The sequence below is a fragment of the Equus asinus genome, chromosome 14 (genome assembly GCF_041296235.1).
Source record: "Equus asinus isolate D_3611 breed Donkey chromosome 14, EquAss-T2T_v2, whole genome shotgun sequence".
Lineage (NCBI taxonomy): Eukaryota > Metazoa > Chordata > Mammalia > Perissodactyla > Equidae > Equus > Equus asinus.
In genome coordinates this window covers 28,276,251-28,297,643 of record NC_091803.1, presented here as the reverse complement: position 1 = coordinate 28,297,643, position 21,393 = coordinate 28,276,251, and the positions used below count along the sequence as shown (strand labels likewise).

The following is a 21,393-nucleotide window of genomic DNA, read 5'->3' as shown; positions in this document are numbered from 1 at the left end:
CAAATGTCCAAACCATTTTTGGGGAAAAAGAAAATAACAATAATAATAAAACAAAAAACCTAAAGAAAAGAAAAAGGGAGGAAATAATGTGATAAAATCAGAAACAAGAAACTTAGAACACTCACAAGGAGCGAAAAATAATAAAAGTTACTATTTCCTTGGGTGAAATAAATAATGAAATAAACCTTTGGTAAATCTAGTAACACAATAGTTATATATACATATATACACACATGTTCATATACACAGATATCCACACATGTGCAGCTAGCATTCATTGAGTGTGTACTGTCTGCCCGGTGCTGTGCAAAATGCTTTGCATACATTATCTCATCTACTCCCCACAACAATCCTGTAAGGTAGGTGTAGTGGCTTGAATAGTGTCATCCCAAATTCATGTCCACTTAGAACTTCAGAATGTGACCCTATTTGGAAACAAGGTCTCTGCAGACATAATTAAGGTAAGAATCAAGATGAGGTCATACTGAATTAGGGTGGGCCCTAAATCTGAGAGGATCCTTACACGAGACAGAAAAGGACACACAGAGACACAAAGAAGACCATGTGAAGAGGGAGGCAGAGACTGGAGTTAGGCTGCCACATACCAGTACCAGGAGTCACCAGGAGCTAGAACAGGCCACGAAGGATTCTCCCCCACAGCCTTGGAAAGACTTTGGTCCTGCCGACACCTGGATTTCAGACTTCTGGCCTCCAGAACTGTGAGAGAATAGATCTCTGTTGTTGTAAGCCAGTGAGTTTGTAGTCATTTGTTATGGCAGTCCCAGGAAACTCACACAGGTGGATAGTCTTATGTTCTCATTTTCCAGAGGAGCACATTGAGGTTCCAAGAGATGACATTACCTATAGTCACATAGTTGGTAGGTAGGTTGTGCAAAATTCAAGATCAGGTATGTTTGACTGCAGGGTTCATGACCTTGGTCATTATACTTCTGAACAAGGGACAGTATGTCTCCTGAGTTGTCTCCTACTTGCCTGTTGGGCCCCCATTAAGAGAGGGGACGGAAAAACGTGTAACTCTTCTCACTCCTGACTTGCATGTCAATCTCTTCATGTCAATTTCTAGACCATAATCTCTCAAGAGGAAGATCAATGCTAGTTCATCTTTGAAACTCCACATTCTTCGGCTTCGTGTTTGCTGTGTAGAAGGGACTAAGTACTCATTGACAGAAAGAATGGCACGGGCTGATCTCAATGACTCCCAAATTCATTCTGATCCTACAGAGTAGAATCCAAAATTGACCCAGATCTCCTAAGTTCACCTCCAACCCACCTCCTGTCTTCTCAAAAGCAAGGGCACAGAATTCTAGGATGTTAGAGGTAGAAACTCTATGATAGTAGTGAAATGTAGCTGCTGCGAGTTTGGATTCTGAGAAAGATCTGAGTTTAAATCTCAGAACATTTACTTCTTTGCTGTATAAGCCTGAAGAAGCTATTTAACTTCTCTCGGTCTCAGTTCTTTATCTGTAAAATGGAAATATTGCCTCAGGATGCTTATAGGAATAACATAATGTTTGTAAAGCATTAGCACAATACTTAGTACATAATACATGGACAGTGTGTTAGCTTATATTTATTATCATTCAATCAAAGGTTTTGCAACTGGCAGGTGTCAGAACGAAGGCAAGGGGGTGGAGTTCTGGCAAGGAGATTCTAAATGGACTTTGCCCATATGTATTTTCTCAGTCAGCTACCCTCATATAAGGATTGGGGCCTCTTAAAGGGAAAAGGTTGGGAACCCCCATGCTGTCCAACTCCCAAACCAGAAAGGCTAAATAACTTGCCTATAATCACACAGTGATCTAGTGGCAGAGCTCAATCAGAATCCAGGGTTTTGGACACACGGTCTACTGTTCTTTCTATTCCAATAGGCATGTCTTGCTCTAGACCCTTGGAGGACAAGTACTGAGTCACTCCCTTTTGCTAGAAGTGGAGTCCTCACATGCCCTGTTGTTGGGAAGCCTACTGTTACACACTTGCGTCTCTCCCTCACAGGATTGTCCAAGAACTCTGAGAGTTTACGCAATCCAAAAGGGAAGTATGCCAATCCTCTACTCTCATGTCGCAACATTTTACTTTGTGACTGCTGCTGCTGCCATTCGCCTGTCTACCACATGGTGCCACTGTTGGGAGTAGTCTCAGAGATGGTGTGTGCCATATAATAGCTAAGTCACACTTGTCCAGGCCAGGGTGGTTTCTTGAAAGAGGGACCGTTTATTGACAATTCCACATCTTCATGCCTAGCACACCTGCACGCTCCAGGGGCTCTATGCTCATGTATCCAAGAAACCGTTAAGACCAAGGCCTTTCAGGTCTTGCCCCCATCCCCTCTACCTGCACACTTCCATTCTCTTCCAGAGTCTGACCACCTCAGCAGGGGTTTAGGCATTCGCCTTTCTTGGAACCCAAAGCCACTGTTTCCCCTCCAAGTCCCTGGACTCGTCATGGAGTTTGGGGGTTGTGACTGACTACGTTCCTTTTAGTGTTCCTCGAAACACAAAGCATTCATTCGCCTCCCTTAAAGTCTAGTTGCCTTAACTAGTTTACAGGAATTGAAAATTTGTGGTCTTTAGAGATTTTTTCCCCTTTAGAGATTTGAAGTTTCTCATCTTATTCCTAGATCTAAGTCAGTTCGCAGACCTAAATCTCTGTAGACATGGAAGTTCAGGTGATCTTGTGGAAGAACTTTGATACAACACGGCACACAAATATCATTGGCCTTTATCTTTGCTTCCTCCAGAAAGGTCGTGTGCATTTATTCAAGGAAAGTATAGAAAACATACAGGGACTCTTAGGTACCCACTCTGAGCAGTTACAATTCTTGAAAATCTTGGGTACTACTGCAGTCGGTTGCCCAGGGTAGAGGCTTATAAAGTCCAGGGGAGAGAGAGACTTTGTCTGGAATCTACCTCATGCTTAGGTGAACTGGCTCCCTACATCCAATCTATGGTTCTTCGTACAGCTCCTGAGAGTGTGGCTGGAAATATATCCTCAGCAAGTGGCAAAATCTCGACTTTGACTCTATGACCCATGGAGTTGGAGCTGTTACAGGAAGAAGTACTAAGTAGAAGCCGCTGCAACCCTTTAAATCAAATAAATCGAAAGCAACACTGTGTCTTTGGGGAAATCGTCGAGACTTGTTTCCCCATAAAGGCTGTGGGTGAGTGCCTTACCCAGAATACATGCAGTATATACAGGCAAGGCTAATTCCACCCTAGAACAGGAGCCAAACATTATCTGGGACAATGGCAGTGCCAGTTATCAGAGGCCTGCTGCACAAGAATAGCTGTGCACTCACAGAAGATCCCCGCCAGATGTGGGGGGAGCAGCGAACTGGAATGAGACTGAAATTCAGCTCTTACTACCTTAGATAAATTCTTTTTTCCCTTAATAGAAGACACCCTTCAAATTACGGCAAAAACCAGTGGGAGTCATTTATTTTAAACATTTATTTCACAAACAAGTTCTCAAGAAGACATCTAAGTGGACCTTGATACAAAACAATGACTAGACATACAGTTATACTCGGAATGCACTCCAACAGCGGCAAAGGCTCACAGCTACACAAGTCGCTCAGACACTCGCTGCACGGGGGCTTCCCCAGCTCCCTCACAGTTGAGTCTTGTCTGTCACTGGGAACCAGAGCTCACCAGACAGGGCTTCTTCACTGCAGCTGCCTGCCATTCTACCGCGGTGCCTCAGGGGCTGCCTGCTGTTGAACCTGAGTGGTTTGCACAGCACCCCCCTCCTGAAGTACAACACGGGCTCCGTATGGCCTGGGTGCTGCGTGCAGCGATGAGCCAGGCCGGGGCGCCTGGACTTAGAACATCTTCCTCATCCAGACCATGCTCCTCAGCCTCACAAAACATTAGAGCCGGAGCACTGTTGGCAGTCAAGGTCAGCTTCTCTTCAGATGAGGAACTCAGGCCCAGAGAGAGGCGATGATTCGTCAACACTCAGTAAGTGGTATACGACAAGGCGGAAACTTGTCTCTTTTGGCTTCTGGTTTAAAGTTCATTCCACCACGGCAGGCCGCCCTGAGCTGTTCAAGTGTATGTGGGAAATTTTCCTCTTTGAAAAACTAAGGTTTCCTTCCAGATGAATAAATTAGGTTGTATGTGTAATAAAATCACTGGTAAGAACTGGAGGTATTTGTGGGAGTAACAAAGCACGCTTAGGCTGGCTTACAAGCCAGGTTCCAAAATGCCTTGGGTGGGGGATGTCAGATAATAAAATGTCTGCGTCTATACCACTTTTGAAAAATAGGATTTGGGGCAATTTTTAAAGAAATAAGACAGGATTAAATAAACACAGGTTTTAGGTAGTTGGTTTAGCTGACTTGTAAGTTTTGTTTTTCTAAGTTTTGAGTTTTCCAGCAGCCAGAACAGAGAGAAAAGCAGCGTTATAAAAAATCACAGTGTTTATAACTTTTTTTTTGCTTAGGATCAGAGCTTTCCCTGGTATGGAGATAAAGAAAAAATCTTTTCCTGTGGGTCTTCATAAAGGCAATGTTATGTGACATAAGAGACACATTAATCAGAGTGTGGTTATTCATTTTGACTTCCACGTTCCACCTGAAAAAAGATAAAACACAAGGAGCCTTGGTCTAAGACGGTGGGTAGGACCTTCTATTTCTTCAGAACCAAGTTCATTAAGTCAGTTTACTACTCCTCCAAACAGACCATCTACAATTGGGAATACAGGTGGGGGACGCCAAATTCCATCTCAGCTTGATCCCAGACGTCAGAGACAAAGAGCATCAGTTTGTTCCCCTGGGACAGAATGGGTCTTGATCCTTTCCCGCCACTGGGGAAGTCTGAGAGACAGAGGTACACAATACGACTTCAGGCAATTCAGAAAAACTCTTTTGCAAGTGAAGGTGATTTTCCCGTGATTAAGCTATTGACCTTCTGTAACTGACGTGAATGTAACTGGCATCACCTTTTGCTGCAACACTTTATCACGTTGCAAGTTCCTTGAGTACAGACACCAGGCCTTCTTTCATTCTCACATCCCTCACTATGCCTAGAACACAGCTGCACACATACAGTGCTTAATAAATATTTATAAATAAATCACCTACTTTCCTGAATCATGCTTTGACATAATTATCAATCCTGGGTACATATTACTAAGTGCTCATTTCTATTAATGCGCATCTCCTCTAGAGCTGGAATTCCAGAACATTTACACAATATAAGGACATGTCCACTGGCACCACACACATCTTACTGTGCTAGGCACACTACTAACAAGAAACTCCGCTTACCATTAGAAGACTATAATGCAGACAACACAGAGGAAATCCACCTACTGAGCTGTGAATCATCATAACATGTCTAACAAATGTAAATCAGAAACACGTATCGACGTTTACCTGAGTCACCTGCCTTCTAACAGGCCACACCCTATTCACTGGCACCATAAGTTGGATTTCTTTCTCCACTGCCTACTCTCCTTGGTACTTTGTTGACCAAGTTTCAAAAGGTTCAAACATACTCAAAGGAAAAATATTATCTCCAGATGTTTTCAAATAAAAGAGCATCTGACAAAAGAAAGGAGAGGTAACATCAAAATAATCATCTACATACAGTCCTGACTCTGGTTATCTTTCCATTAACTTTATGACTTCTCCCTCCCCAAAGCAAAGCCACCCTAGATACTTATTAAGCATATAAATGCCACCGGCCTCATCCTGAAGCAGTCAGCCTTGGATGACCAAATTCCTGGGTTTCATCTGAAACGTCCATAAATGAAATAACTATCCCTCTATCTGAACTCTTCCTTCAATACTTATTGAGCTACTGCTACAGGGTTACCAGAGATTTTTCAGACAAAGAGGTACATCAGGAAAACAAAAATGGTGTTCTGGATTCGAAGTTTCCGTAAATATTTCCACTTTCACTCAGTGAGCTGCAGAGTTGTATAAATTACTCAGGCTCTACAGTGAGGTTTATGATCCTATGAACAGGGACTAGAAGCCTCAGAAAAGGGCCTGGCATAATCAACAAATGGGCCTGAAGGTGTCGGTCTGGACTGAGGTGGCTATCTGATCTAAAGCAGGCCTAAGGAGTCCAACTGGTCTTAGAAACAGTAACTGTTTCAAGTCTCTGCCTCATGTCTTCCCTACCCCCTTAGAGTTTTAGAAAACTATTATCATATAACACTATACTGAAGAGTGGGGTTGAGAGGCATAAAATATGCCAACATAACAGTCATGTTCTAGATAGGAACAAGCGAAGTTCTAGGGTAGAATGAGAATGTGTCTGAACTTCTACTTTAATGAGACACACTGTGTGCATGCATCCTATTCAATGTGAGGAGGGCATGGTCGTTCAGAAGAGTAAGACAAGAGCACCCAGAACAATTAAGAGGTAAGTGCAGGTCTTAATGAGAAATGGCAAAAGGAACCGGATTACTACAGGCTGGAGAGGCAGCAGCTGAGGGGCTTCGGTCTTCAGGGACAGAAAAGAGTAGCATACAAAGGACAACGGGTGATGAGTTGCTTCTCACCCCAATGGAGGGCAGGGCCTTAGTAATGTGACTTCAGTGACAATACAGGGATTCTACCCTAGCTATCTGGATCAACTTCTTGACACAAAAAAGGTGCATTGCAACAGACTTCTGAAGGAAGCTGTAAAATCTTCAATCTCCATCTGTGAATATCTTCCAAACCAAGATGGATTTGATGGGGTTCTGATCAGACTCCTGAAAGTTCTACCCAAACAGGAAACTCTGTGACCAAGTTGCATCCAGGATCTCATGTGGTAGAGAATGAAAAAAGACACTTTCAGCACTTTTTATCTCCTTGAAAACAACTCTCACCTACACTGAAGGATCTTGAAGGCTGCTGGACTTGGCAATCCGCTAGCAGCAGCTCGAGATACTGAAGGGAATTTCACTCTGAACTCAGACACGATATCTTCTCCACTTTATTAAAGGAGAAGTTGGGACACATAGAAGGAGAGGAACAGACTGATCAAGTTAGAGGCAGAGGTGAGAACAGGGTCCAAGTCGTTAGTTTATTATATCCGCAAGTTACCTTGGGAATTACACTTTATAGCTAAGAAAAGATTGCTTCCAAGAGAGAGATGAGAGTAGAATGGCTAAAGGGACATTCAGGAAGAGAAGAGATCAGCATCAAAAATTTTTCCTGAATTCATCAGTCTTCCCCTTACATGGGTGCTCTGGGGAATATATAGATGGAGAGGGTGGCAGGAATTTTTCTCTCATGTGGACTTCCCGATGTTTGGTGAGAACAGAACTCTTACTGAAATGTTTGCCACACTGCACACATCCGTAGGGCTTCTCTCCAGTGTGTATTTTCCGATGTTCTCGAAATCTTGTACAGTTACTGAAACTTTTTTCACAATCTACACATTTGTAGGGATTCTCGCCAGTGTGGACTCTCCGGTGGGCGCTGAAATGAGAACTGTTGGTAAAGGTTTTCCCACACTCCCCACACTGATAGGGCTTCTCTCCAGTGTGGGTTCTCTGGTGTATAATAAGACTTGAGCTCTGACTAAAGCACTTGCCACATTCTCCACATCTGTAGGGCTTCTCCCCTGTGTGGATTCTCTGGTGGGCCCCAAAGTTTGAGGAGTCATTAAAACCTTTCCCACAGTCGAGACATTTAAACGGTTTTTCTCCCGTGTGAATTCTTTGGTGTCTGATTAGGCTCCTGCTTCTACCAAAGCACTTCCCACAGACACCACACTTAGAAGGATTTTCCTTCTGGTGGGGCATCCGGCACATGAGACGAGCACTCCTTCCAAAGCTTTCTCCGTACTTGAGAAGTCTATAGGGTCTCTTCCCCACCAAAGGCCTCTGCTGCACAACAGCTTTCCCTAAATCTCTAGGCTGGGACACCAGCTTTCCCTGTCTGACGCCTTGAAGGTTTTCCCATTGTCTTCCTGAGATGCATTCCCTTCTGCGATATTTACCTGGATCAGTGTGCTGGGAGACTGCCCTTGCAGACTTTTCTCTCAGTGCCCTATGCTGCTCCATGTCCTTATATGTTACCCGCGTTGCATCCTCCTCAATACTACCTCCAATTTCAAAACCTGAAAAAAAAGACAATAAAAATTTCAGACCAGTCCTGTATTAACATAAACAACATGGCTACAAGGTTTCATATGTTAGGATCCCTGTACACTTCTCTGGCCTCAGGTCCTATTACTCTTTCCTGCCTTGTTTTCATTCAGTTCCATGAACAGCCAATAACAACTAATACAAAGTAGGCCTTCAGAAAAGTTTTCTGAATTGAATTATAATCCAAGCCATTATTGCCCATCCATATCCTGATTAACAGGGGAGCAACTTAGCTTATCCCCCTGAAGTTCCATCCCAATTCATCTTGCTTTCAAATTTCACATCTATACTAAAATACACTATACTACACTAGTGTTTCGAGTAGATTCTAGTTATCAAGTCCAAATTTCTGAATGGATGTCTAAATTCATCAATATCTAATCATATCCCATCCCAGAGTATTTCTTTCTTCTGCTCAAATGTTCCCGTCACTTTGCTTTTCCAGTTGTCTCACACACAGACCACGCTAATTCAAATCTTAATTCTTCCTGTTCCCCAAACTGGAATTATCTTCTCCTCATTCCTTCATCTACATTCCACGTTCACTACAAGGTACACCTTGGATTGCAGCTTTTCCAAGAAGTTTTCTGGACAGAGAGCATAATGTGGTGAAGAGCGACAGGCTTTAATTCAGACACTTCTGTTCTGATTCCATCCTGGTCACTTATTAACTATGGTTTTGCATTAACTTTTTATTATGGAAAATTCAAACATACAGAAAAGTAGAGAACAGTATGCATAATGAACTTCCAGGAATCACTTACCCAGCTTTAACAATGATCTACTCATGGCCAATCTTGTTTCATCTCCATTCTCATACACTTCCTGCTCCTTCCACCCAGATTATTATGAAGCAAATTCCAGAATCATTTTATTTCACCCATAAATATATCACAAGCTGTGTAACTTAGGCCCCATCCCAGTTTGTTTGATTCTGAAACCCTTGCCTTAAGCATTTTTCTATACAGCCTTGTTTCTACTTGCCAGTTTCAACACTACTTTCCTTCCATATATTCAGTTGGAATTGCTGCTCAGTCCCAAGTAGGGCAGCTGTGGCATGGGTTGGGGAGAAAAGGGCAGCCAACAACCCATTAACCTAAAAGCCCTAATAATGCCATCTTTCACTTAACAGTAGTTGTTCTGAAACGTTCTGATTAGGTCCAACACTATTCTGGGATTTGGAGAAAGTCACAGCTAGTAGTTGGTTCAGATAGAGCCTGATAATTTGATGACAGGTCTGGAACTCACCTTAAAAAACAAGATTCACAACAGATGGTACCAAAGAACTTTCTTTCCTTTGTTTCTGGAGTTATAGAAATCAGGGTTATATAGGACATAACAGTTTCAGCCTTCATACTACAAGTTCCCATATAAATACCACCAGAAAGCCCATGCATGAACATCCTTCTCTAAGGTTTGTTTTGAGTAAGTATACAGTGTTGGAAGGAAAATAATACCAGGTAAGGCTAGAAAGATAAGATGAGCTCAGATTAAGGGATAGTTGTGGAATCTTTATACAAGTCTTATGGAGAAAACTGCTTTAGAGACTTTTACAATCATTTAGGCAAAAGACTGAACTAGGGTACTGGCTGTGGTAACCAAAGGTGTCGTCTGCCTGGATGTAAATAATGAGAGAGAAGACATCAAAAATATCTCTAAGGTTTTAAGTGTGGATGACCTGTGGGAGTACACAGGGAAGAGCCCTGGTGTGGGAAGGAGGATGGTGATTTTAGTTTTGAAAAATTTTAAGTCTGTGCTGCTGGTGAGATGCCCATGGGAACATCCAGCGGTCAGTGGGAAATACACAGGTGGAGCTCAGAACCAGAATAAAGTCTCTCTCTCATTTTGTCTCTATCCTTTTTCTCATGCACATCACACATAACTAAGCTATTTCTATTTTGAGCTTATTGACACACCTCCTTCATCTGAGTTTTTTTCATATTTAATTCCAAATTCTTCTTCCCCCCAGTATTTCCAGGAGATACAAAACAATGTCTGACCCGTACAGACAAAAGCCGAGGCTGAAATCCCAAAGACCAAATCATCCGAATGTAATCTCCTTCCTTGAATAGAAGCTCCATGAGAATAGGGATTTTTTTTAATTCACTGCTATATCCTTTGCTCCTAAAACAGCACAGGACACTCAATTATTTGTTTAATGAATAAATATTCATGAGTGATGTGCCATATCTACCGATTTGTCAGTGAACCGCACTTCTTCCTCTTTTAGTCTACAGCCCCTTCATGATCCTTACCACTTGGGCTTTGCAGTAGACCTGGAGGTCCCTGGAATTCCGGCTCTTGTAAAATTTCCTCCTCACTCATTCTCTCGCTGCCAGAGTCTTCCACCATTGCCTCCAGTGAGGTCTCCTCAGGTTCCCAGCCTGTAGATTCCTGGGGTTCAATCTCAATATCCTCTCTTTCTTGCCTTGAGGGTGATGAGACTTCTTCTGGGGCGTTGGTGGAAGGGGCAGATGCTCGAGAGTTAATCAGGGCATCCATCTCCTTGTAGAATGCGCAGGACTCTAGCATGTGACCATTTTTCACTTTACGGTAACTCTTCTGAAGGCTTTTGAACTTGGTCCGGCACTGCTCTGGTGTCCGCAGGAAGCCAAACTCTCGCAGTTGTTCCGCCACAGCCCCATACAACTTACTCTTCCGATGACAGGCTTGAAGCGCTTCATAAAATCGAGTCTCACGGAGGATATCAAGAAAAGTCTTGGTTTCCTCGTAGCCCCAGTGCACTCCTGCCATTCAAGGACAAAGTTCAAAGATATAAGAATATTATATATTTTCTTCTACACAAAATATAAAGGGTAAAAGAAAACAAATCTCCCTCACAGTAGCAACAGGAACTATGGTATGCCTGGGAATAAGCTTTGCAAGAAACAAGGTCTATATAGAAAAATCTCTAATATTTTACTGAAAGACATAAAAGAACTAGAACAAATGGAGAAACACTATGTTTCTGGATAGGAGGACTCAAGTTGTACAGATATCAATTCTTAAATGAATCTATAAAGTCAAAATCCCAATAGGATTTTTTCATTGAAACTGATAAACTGATCTGAAAGTTTACTTGGCACAGTAAAAATGCAGTCTCTCCAATCTTCCATTGCTATGGTGATTAACTAAGGATTTAGCTGTCTGTCTTCTCAAACGCTAATAACAGACTAGGACACCCAACAGGAACTTCCCCCCAAAAGTTTCTCTCTCTTCTTTGACCAATCTTCTTTGAAGACGAGAACTACGTCCAGAGTAGTGTTTGATGTCACTGAGCCCTCTACTTTGAGAGATGCAATGATCTGCAAGACAAGTGGATGTTCTGCTTTTACAGCAGAATATAGCTTCTGAGGATGTGTCTGAATAGTTTCTTAAACATGATTTTTGTGTTTTATAATCTATAGTAGGAAAGACTCATTTCTATCCTCTATCTCACTGGGTGGTCTCTTCCAGTCTTATCACTGGATTTTCATATTTGATATCACCCAAGAGCCCCACCCTCATGCCTATGGATTTCCAGATTCATGAATACCTGTACATGCATAATGCATCTTCCCATGTTTTTCCTGAGGTCTGTTTCTTTTGAATAGGTATAATCACAAGTACACTTCCAGCTCTCCTAGCCTGGTTTATTTTTCCATTCTTTCTAAGAACTTACCACCTTCTTGTAAGGTGAAGTAGAGAAACATTACTAATAACAGTGATACCAGGCAATGTTTTATTGCATTTTAGCATTTGCAGACTGCCTTCATCTTACTGTCCCCTTTAACATTAACACCAATCTTGGCCTTCTTAGTCACATTTTACAGATGAGAAAATTGAAGCTCAAAGTAGTTACACGATGCATCTATTGTCACAAGCCATTACCTGGCAGTTTAGCTCTGCATGTCCCAGTCCTCAAATTTGAATACCAGCTTTCTTGAGCATGGTATCTTTTTCTATCCTTTTAATTTCAATGTCTCTGTGTTCTTATATTTAAGATGTATCTCTTATAAGTAACAGATATTTTTTTAAATGTCTGACAGTTTCAGTCTTTTAAGTTTGTAATTAATGACATATTTGGATTTATAACTACTATCTTACTGCTTTTTTCCAATTTGACTCAACTACTTTGCATTCCTTTTTCTCTCCTTTCTTGTCTTAGAATTTCACTTTTTTCACTCTTTTAACTTTAGTTACACATTATTTATTTATTTTTCAATTATTTTATTGAGGTCATAATGGTATATAACATTGTGTAATTTCAGGTGTACATTGTTATTTATTGGTTTCTGTATAGGCTGCTTTGTGCTCAGCACCAATAGTCTAATTTTCATCCATCGCCATACATATGTGCCCCTTTACACCTTTTGCTCTCCCCTCATCCCCTTCCTCTCTGGTAACCACTAATCTGTTCTTTTTATCCATGTGATTGCTTATCTTCCACATATCAGTGAAATCATGCGGTTTGTCTTTCTCTGATTGGTTATTTCGCTTAATTAACATCATACCCTCAAGGTCCAACCATAGTTACACATTCTTTTACTGGTTACCCTAGATAGGATAACAATGTATCCTTGATTTATTGCAATCTAATATAATTGACTGCTTTATACCAATTCTGAGCTAATGTTAGATCCTTAGAACCCTTGACTCCATTTATCTTCCTTCCACACTCCCCAAATACTCAAAATCCATGCTGTTCACTAACTTGAAAAAGGACCTTCCACAGCCACTCAGTGCTGGCACTCAGACTGCACTGGGGAGGCAACAAACACCTGAGAGTACGTTCAGTGATCTGGCCAATCAGAGTGATAAGTGGCAAGGCGTGCGTGACAGCACTCCCCAGGTCTGGTCACTTCTGGATTACTCATATTTCCAGAAGACCACTCCACCCATTTTCATACCAGAAGAAAAAGCACAATTCTTACCACTCAGGTTTTGAAACAAGACAGGGGCACCACGAATCTCAGACTTGCGGATAAATTCAATGCCCACTTCATCACCATCAGATTCTTCTGCTGCTTCTTCCTCCTCCACCAAACTGATCTGTTCTTTAGCACTCATCCCAATTCTTTTCAGTCTGGGGAGAGAAATAATGTCCTTTGGCTTATCAGCAGATGAAGCATGGGCTGCAGGGTTCAACAAAGCATCCATGTCCTCAAAGAAGGCACAGGGTTCTAGCACATGGCCATTTCTCACTTTTCGATAGCTCTTCTGGAGACTTTTGAACTTGGTCCGACACTGTTCTGGTGTTCGGAGGAAGCCACATTCTCGTAACCATTCAGCTACAGCACCATACACCTGGCTGTTTCGGGGACAAGCCTGGAGTGTTTCATAAAAGCGAGACTCTTTGAGAATTGCAAGAAAAGTCTTAGTTTCCTCATAGCTCCAATGCACGCCTGCTATTTTTTCATCTTCTAAACCCCACTGTTGCTGCTTTCTCCATGTTTTCCCTGCATTCCTTACAGGGATCTGAATAGCATGAACTGACTTTTCCTTGATGTAGTTGTTTCGCAGAATATTCCTTTTATTAGAGCAATGTAGACTTATGGCCCATGGCTCCTTTCTTTGCTCCAACTGGGATATCTTGTTAGATGTAGATACTGTACCTCCTACAATAAGAAAAACATATTTCATGCTGGACAGAGAGGTCATCACTACATGCCCCAATCTTCTGCTGTAGCGTGCTCTCCTGGACCACTTGTTCACACCTATCCTTTAAAGGTCTTGTCCAATTCACCTCTCTTCTAGAGCCTTCCTCAACCATAACACTGTACACTATAGTTATTCTTACACGAGTTCTTTGGCACAATCATCTACTACCCTTTTACTTCTCATGTATGCATCACTTCTTTCCCCAGCTAGTTCTTAAAGGAAAACCTTTAAGAGTAAGAAACATTTTATTATATTTGATTCCCTCTCAGTATCTAACATTGTGTTAGGTTCGGAGTATACTCCTAACCAGTATCTGTTAGTTACAAAATAAAGTGTGCTTATGTCTGCTCCCCACGTCCCCTCACCCCAACACACACATATATACACCTACTAGGGCTATGAGAGATGAGAAGTCAAAAATTTTTGGATACATCTGGCAAGGTTAATGGGAAAGAGATGTAAGAATAGAGAAGCAAATTGAGAGTTTGTTACCTTTTGATACTGTAGAGATCAAAATGTCTTAAATTTGAATCCTAGTTCCATCACTTATTTTACTTTTTGATGAAGGGATGTTTCTTAATCTCTCTGAGCCTCAGTTTTCTGGGGAATAGTATGATCTATTCAAAGAAAAGCTAGGAATATTTAATAAATGATCATCTGTAAAGTGTCTAATGCCCAGTTAGTATGTAATAAAATTTAGTTTTCTTCTCTAGACAACACACACATGCTTCACGGAATTCCAGAGAAGCAGCATCAAATCAAACCATTCCTAAAAGAACTCTGGGGATGGAGATTTGCTTTTTACTTTTACACGACAGAAATAAGTGTAGGGACAATGAAAGCTCAAACATCTCTAAGAACGAGGTGGGCGATATAAATGAGTGAGGTGGCTGGGGTGAGAACAGCGGCAGTTCAGCATGAGCTCCTTTATTCAGTGCTGGACGACTGGCGCTTATGTGAGAAGATGGGCCCATGGTGCCAGACGTTTGATTTTTCAAGAGATACCAGAAATCCAGATTTATAACTAATTTTAAATCAAAACCCTATGCAAGGAAAAATACATGTGTAGGCTAGATTCAGCTCATGGGCCATTAGTTTACAGTCTATGATGAAAGACTGGGGCAGGCATCTCTGGCCCTAGGTCTTTCCATACGTAATTACATGGGAAGGGGCTGGGCTAAATCTGAATCCTCAAAGCATAGTCCCTATCTTATTTGTTGCAGATTTTACTAAGGACTCTAATTCAGCATTTTACTAGGTCTGGATGCTGTGTGATGCAAGGCAACGCTGGGAAACATCTAGTGTGTACACAACCAGGCAGATGGCTGGGATACCTGCTGTTTTGGGAAGAGTGCTTTGTTACTGGTGTGTCATCAGTGTTATCTTGAGTTGCTCTTTTTTTTCAACTGCTTTAATTGCTTTCTAATTATAAACAATTGCTGGTTTATCTTTATTTGTCTATGTGACATGGCCCATTTTATAATCTCTATACTTTAGCGTCTACACACAGCATTGTCCAACAGAACTTTCTGTGATGATGGAAATGTTCTATAACTGTCCTAACACAGCTATTGAATAGCTTAAACATGGCTACTATCACTGAGGAATTCAATTTTAACTTTAATTACTTTTATAAATTTAAACTTAAACAGCCATGTGTGGTTAGTGACTATCCTATTAGACAGCAAAGGTCTACAATATCTACAGTGTGTATTAGTGCACATTTTAGGCCTATTAATTTTATTCATAAGAAGTCTCTGACTTGTAGTTCATGTATGAATTAATCATACTATCTATACTGCTAAAGCAGATGACATAATTGTCCAAAACTTTGCTGATAAAGTGACACTTCAGTGGTTATGTGTGCCTGTAAATTTATGCTATTTAAATAATTCACAATACACACTATCAAGGTTATTGTATTGAAATTACTTTCTTTTCTTCCATTTATAAGATTTCCATGCATCCAACAAATATTTTGCTGGGTACCCACCATATGTCAGACTCTGTGTAAAATGTTGGGGTTACTATGGTTAAACAAAAATAATTCCTACAAAGACCTTGTGACTTTACGGAGCTTTTACTCTAGTGGATGTGTGTAAGTTTATATTCAAATAATATAAATATGACAGTCATATACTCTCCAATGTTTTAACCATTAAATTATAAGAATATACACATATATATGTTAAACTAGAAGAAAGGAATGAAAGAGGTAAGAGATCATGGATAAGTGATGACTAGGTCTGGTATGCTAGACCACAGAAATGATTAGACAACCCACAGAGGTCCATTAAGAGTTAACATTTATAACTATTTTATCATCAGCAGATCAGAAATCCCCAAATCTTTTGTTTGTAAAGGGAAAGAATCCTTACCCAGGGAGACCATGTTCCCAACATTCTCCTTCCTAATATCCCGGTAGAGGTCTCTGTGAGCAGGAATCTGATGCACGCTCTTGGAGGGAAAACCTCTTGCCATGTGGACATCTTTCACCGGTCCCTGTAATAACACTAACAGTAATGACTACCAAGATAACCACCTGGGTCTTCAAAGGATGAACAATCATGGATGATGCATAGACGGCCCTGAAGGAGAATTAAAATCAAGGAACAAAGTGTATGTTATGGGCCATATGAGGCAGAAGATACTATAAAGAATCATAAGAGAGACAATCCAGCAAGGAGTCCCATTACTCAGAAGGCTGGGTCCAGTTTTTTTCTGGAAAAGGAACAAGAGGAAGAAGTCTCATGGAAGGAGTACACAAGTTTGAGGATAGGGAAGGTGTAGGAAATCTTCGTGGCTGAATACCCTAGGAAGGAAGGCCAGAGAGAACAATTGCAACTTACCTGGGACCCACCAGGAAGACATGTGGTTGTTACTTCCTGATCTCTGGTATTCCATTCATCAGCAGGGGCAGGAACCCAGGGAGAAGGCCGAGCTATAAGAAGAAAAAGAAACAATGAGTGTTCTGGAAACTGGCCCTTTAGTTCATGCTGCTTCTCCTTTTAAGAAAAGAAGATGTATAACAAAAAACAACAAATATAAATTGATCGTTTTCTCAATGAGTTTAGAACAATGCTCCAAATCACAGTACCCTAAAGCAGGGCTCACAAACACAAATGTTTTAGGGAGTAAGCAGGTAAAGTACATCATGAAAGGGGCCAGGTAAGGACTGTGGGGAACTGGAGAGCACATGTGCCATTGAAAGGGTATAGCCAATGTGCAGCTCCAGCTGACGCTGCATTGTGAGACTATGCCACTGGTACAGCCAGAGCTTCCAGTTTTTCAAGAGAAGCCAGAAATCTGGTCATTCACATACAATCTCAAAAGATTTTAAACCTTGAGAACTAAAAAAAACAACAAATAAAATTCCAAAACCAAAAACTCTTTGTAGACAAAACAAAACAAGTCTAGCTTTCCATGTGAGTTACCAGTTTGTGATCTCTAGTATAAGTTAATATCCTATGAGTGAATATTGTCCTTAAGAAGTTAGCATACATAGATGTGTATGGACATTGCAGGCAAACATATGCCTTGAAAGATGGAAGGAAAATATATAAACTGATATACAGCACAATCTGTGGTCTAACTTCTACTCTAGAACTCACTATCTAGGGAAAACTTCAAGAATAAATATTACTATGACGAAGAACTCAGAAGCTTGCTCCACTACTTTCTACAGAAGCAAATCGAATCACTTCCTTGGAAACATATTATTCCTTGAGGCACATACAGCTCTTCCTTTAGAATGAACTCATCTCTCTGCCATATCGATCCCTCAAATGATCTGTCCTCTACATCCCAGTAAGTACCTCAACAGAACAAACTTTCCACTTTAGGAATTCCTTATCACTCTGGGATGGCAAAACCCAGAAACACCATGCATTTATCGGACTAAGCTTATCAGCATCTAACCCATGTGAACGAGGAAACTCTGATGCTAATGAACACATCCTGGATAATTCAGAAACTATTAATATTTGTAATGCATTCTATCATGATATGAATTTGAGGAGGGATCGGGAGGTGGGGTACAGTAGTTGCGAATCTCACCTTCTGGTGAGGGTTGTATAAGTCAGACAGATTTGAAGTTTAAAAATAATTGTGCCATTATGGGAGGAAGGTAACTAACAAGTATTGAGTGCTATAATGCTGCGGCCCTTTTACACTGCCTCATTTAATCTATACTAACCACCGTACTTTCCTTCTACAGATGAGAAAATGGAAAGTTTGAGAAGTTATGTAACCTGACCAAGGCCACACAGGTAAAGAATGACAGAGGTAGGTTGTGAACCCAGGCTGTCTGTCTGTAAAGGCTAATCTCTTAACCTCTCTGCATAAATGCTTCTTTTCATATTACTTGACCAAGATCACACAGAGAGAGGGGCAGAGACAGGAAAGAAACTCACATCTTTTTACTGTGGATTCAGGGATCTGTCTATTCCTCTCTTTAAACCTAAGACCACATTGCAGGGAATGGAGAGATCACAGTGGACTGGGAAGGACAGGAGATTCATTTCCTTTTTTTGACTTGATTCATTAATGCCTAGGGCAGCTGTGAACATCAGTGATCCTTTCTGTATGAAGTCTTATTGTTTATCCCTCTCATATGCCACTTGTGTGATGCCTTACTCGTGAGTCCATTTTTGAAAATAAAAGTCTTATTTCCCTTTCCAAACAGTTTTTCAAGTTGTTTATAGTCAGCCAAGAACATATACACATATACACAAGACAGGACTAAGAAACACAAGCCTACTGTAGAATGGAGATTGTTAAATAACATTGCAAGACCTCCAGGCCAGCCTGGGCAATCTAATTTTTCCCAGATTCCATCTTTTAAGGTCTCTTTTATGTATGTCACACATATTCCCAACTCTTGAAGCTAATGAAGTCTTTCTTCCCAAATATTTAATCTATTTTTAATATGTATGGAGGGGACCCTACTCTGGGCAAATCACAGTGTTAGGGCTGCAAAATAAATCTGCCATGGTCTCTACACTGGGCATGCTCTGAGTTCTTCTCCTTACCATTCTTGGGTAAGGGCCGATGCTCTCTCTTTCGGTTCAGCTGCTCCTGGTGTCCTGAGTGGAGGCTTCCAGCTTCCTCTGGAGACACTACTCTGTGTTGGGTCTCCACCTGCTCTGGCTGAAAGTCTGCCACCTCCCATGTTGCTCTGAGTGGGGGTTGCTTCTCTGAATGCACAGGACTGTTAACCTGGGAAATAAACTCAATGCCATAATGGAAAGAGGGAGGAAAAGAGGGCCAAATCAGGATCAAAGTCCCCCAAGAAGGATAGCAAAGAAGGACAGAAGATGCGAAAAAGAATTAAAATTGCATTCCATTCCCAATGGAGTCTCTGAGGGTGTTGGGTTAACAGTACTGTCCAGAAGTCTGGGCATAAGGCAACAGGAGAGTGCTCTTTATTAATACACCCCAGGTAAGATCTGTCAGGAGTGAAATACAGAGACTCACTGTTAACAGAATAAACATTACTTGAGTTCTCACGAATATTAGGTTCACGGAGAAGTAAAAGTTATCAGAACACAAATAAATTCACTAGTAAACTGAAAACTTACAAAATTAATCTGCCCATGTAACATCTATCCCCGACCAACACACCAACCTGCTGATAGTCAGATCTTTACACAAATGCATATCCTTTGCAAGGTGAAACGGCAAATGTTGCAGGATTTCATGAGGTTAATGTAAGGGCTGTTGGAAAACAACTAGAAGAGCATGCAAAGCCACTGACAAATGAAGATTAGCAGTTAAACTGGAGAAGAGTGAGAAGGATGATGGATTTGAGGGCACTTCAGAAGACCCAGATTAGAGTATTAAAGGATTAGAGAGGGCCATGGGATAACTGACCAGGTCCTTTCTTTCTTTTATGGAGGGGGGCAGGAGGGGCAAAAATCCCCCTCTTTAGGATCAAGCTGCAAGTCAAAACCTGTGAAGCATACTTATTGTTCTCTCATAATTTTGCAGAGAAACATTATGCCAACGATTTAAAACAAATACTTAGGCTCATAGTGTTTAGTTTTGTTCGCAAGATATTTCAACCAAAGCTTTTCTTTTTCTACTTAAATGAACTTCTGATTCTTTAAAAGTCTTTCATTAGTACTATTTATCCTTCCATAACGAACACTTAGGCATCCCTGCTCGTCTGCCTTTCCCACCCGCTTCTTTCTAAATATAAAAATTTGGAAAATCCTGTCTCACCTGCTGTCTTAGTTTTCCAGTCTCTTTCTCCAAATGGATTACCAGGGCCACCGCCTCCTCTCCACTCTCCGGACACTGCTTCTGTGCCCACGCCTGTATCTTCTCGGGTAAAATGGTGAGAAACTGCTCAATCACCAGCAGCTCAAGGATCTGCTCCTTGGAACGCACTTCTGGCTTCAGCCAGCGGCAGCAAAGTTCCCAGAGTTTACTGAAAGCTTCATGGGGTCCGGTCACATCCGCATAACAGAATTGCCGGAAGCATTTGCGAAAGGTCTCAGACTCAGAGCTATCGGATCTTTCCAGAAGGGGCTCCGACGCCCACTCGGGGTCCTTTTCCATCTTCATTATTAGGCATCCCTCAACCTCCAGGGGCGCGTGGATCGGAGAGTCCAGGGATGCAGCCATGCTCCAACCCAGGGCTCAACCTCACGTCTAGCTCAAAGTAGACTCAAATAAACCAAATCTCCGAGGGCCATCTGCTTAATGGTTTTGGAAGTATGGGAAGGTAGACAGGGAAAACGGCAGGGTCAGCAGAAACAGGGTACGCCAGGCTGATTAATCAAATCTATCCCAGGCCCTTGAAAAGGTGAGCGTATATCCTGAGGTCCAAACACTCGGCCTCTTCTCCAAACAAAGTGTGTCTCCGCGACGTGGGTTTCCACGGTGCAGCTCTTTTAGTGCAGTGTCGGAACCAGCCAGGGAGAAAAGCCCCAGGACTGAGCGAAAGATGGGCGGGGGCGGACAGGCGGCCGGGAGGGGGTGTGTCACGTACCCCGGGGTCGGGCTCGCGGGAGGCGAGGCCCTGAGTGGGTGGGGCCGGAAGTGCAGGCCTCGCCCGGCCCCGGGTTCGAGGCTAGAGGCTCGGCGGCGCGCCCGGGCCCCGGCGGGTGGCCGGTGAGGGCCGGCGGTGTCCGGGGCCAGCGCCTGGTTTTCCGGGCCCCAGAAAGGCCGCAAAAAACCTGCGCACGCCGAAGAACGGGCGCGAAGCAGTTCCACCCCTAAGGGGAAAGAAGCCGCGGGGAGCAAGCGAGGCCTCGCAGGGGGAAGGTGCCGGATCCTCGCGAGCGATGCCTTCCGCTCCGCCCGCCGACTGCGCGGGGGGCGCTGGGAGCCGCGGCCACGCATGCGCCGCCCGCGCCCGCGCGCCGCGGCGTCCGGCAGAAGCTTTCTCGCCGGCGAGGGGCTGGGAGGAGGGGGCTGCATCCTCGACTCTCGCGAGAGCGCGCAACGCAGTGACTCGCGGCTGAGGGACTTTAGGAATAAGGAGGGGCGCGGAGGATCTTCCCCTGGCGGAGGGACGTAGGGGGCACCAAGTAGACATTTTGCGGGAGACGGTGGAACGGAATAAGAAAGGGCAGTAGGAGTCCGCCTCAGCCCGGGGAACCTGGGAGGTGGGGAGACGTCTCTGAGGTGGAGGAGCAC

The 21,393-nt window shown here is 42.6% G+C and overlaps 1 protein-coding gene across 2 annotated transcripts; it reads right to left on the bottom strand.

Moving 5' to 3' along the window:
• Positions 1–6,932: 6,932 nt before the first annotated feature.
• ZKSCAN2 (zinc finger with KRAB and SCAN domains 2) lies at positions 6,933–21,193 on the bottom strand. Of its 2 annotated transcripts, none has more exons than XM_014834139.3 (7): positions 19,972–21,193; positions 18,780–18,966; positions 16,599–16,690; positions 16,128–16,251; positions 13,023–13,706; positions 10,365–10,856; positions 6,933–8,081 (listed from the first exon to the last, which is right to left on the bottom strand). In XM_014834139.3, the coding sequence occupies exons 1-7, from the start codon at positions 20,374–20,376 to the stop codon at positions 7,159–7,161; spliced, it is 2,907 nt and encodes a 968-aa protein (XP_014689625.3). In that variant the 5' UTR covers positions 20,377–21,193; the 3' UTR covers positions 6,933–7,158. The 2 variants fall into 2 exon arrangements, with proteins under 2 accessions (XP_014689625.3, XP_044602971.2); XM_044747036.2 differs by having other exon boundaries at positions 18,780–18,978; positions 19,972–21,052.
• Between the last annotated feature and the right edge of the window lie 200 nt (positions 21,194–21,393).

Excerpts from the sequence above, each read along its gene's own strand:
- ZKSCAN2 (XM_044747036.2), bottom strand. The coding sequence starts at position 20,376 with ATGGCTGCATCCCTGGACTCTCCGATCCACGCGCCCCTGGAGGTTGAG. Across the intron at positions 13,707-16,127 it reads TGGGAACATGGTCTCCCTGG|GAGGTACAGTATCTACATCT; the intron begins GTAAGGATTCTT and ends TTCTTATTGTAG. Across the intron at positions 10,857-13,022 it reads CTTGTTTCAAAACCTGAGTG|GAGTGCACTGGGGCTACGAG; the intron begins GTAAGAATTGTG and ends CTTGAATGGCAG.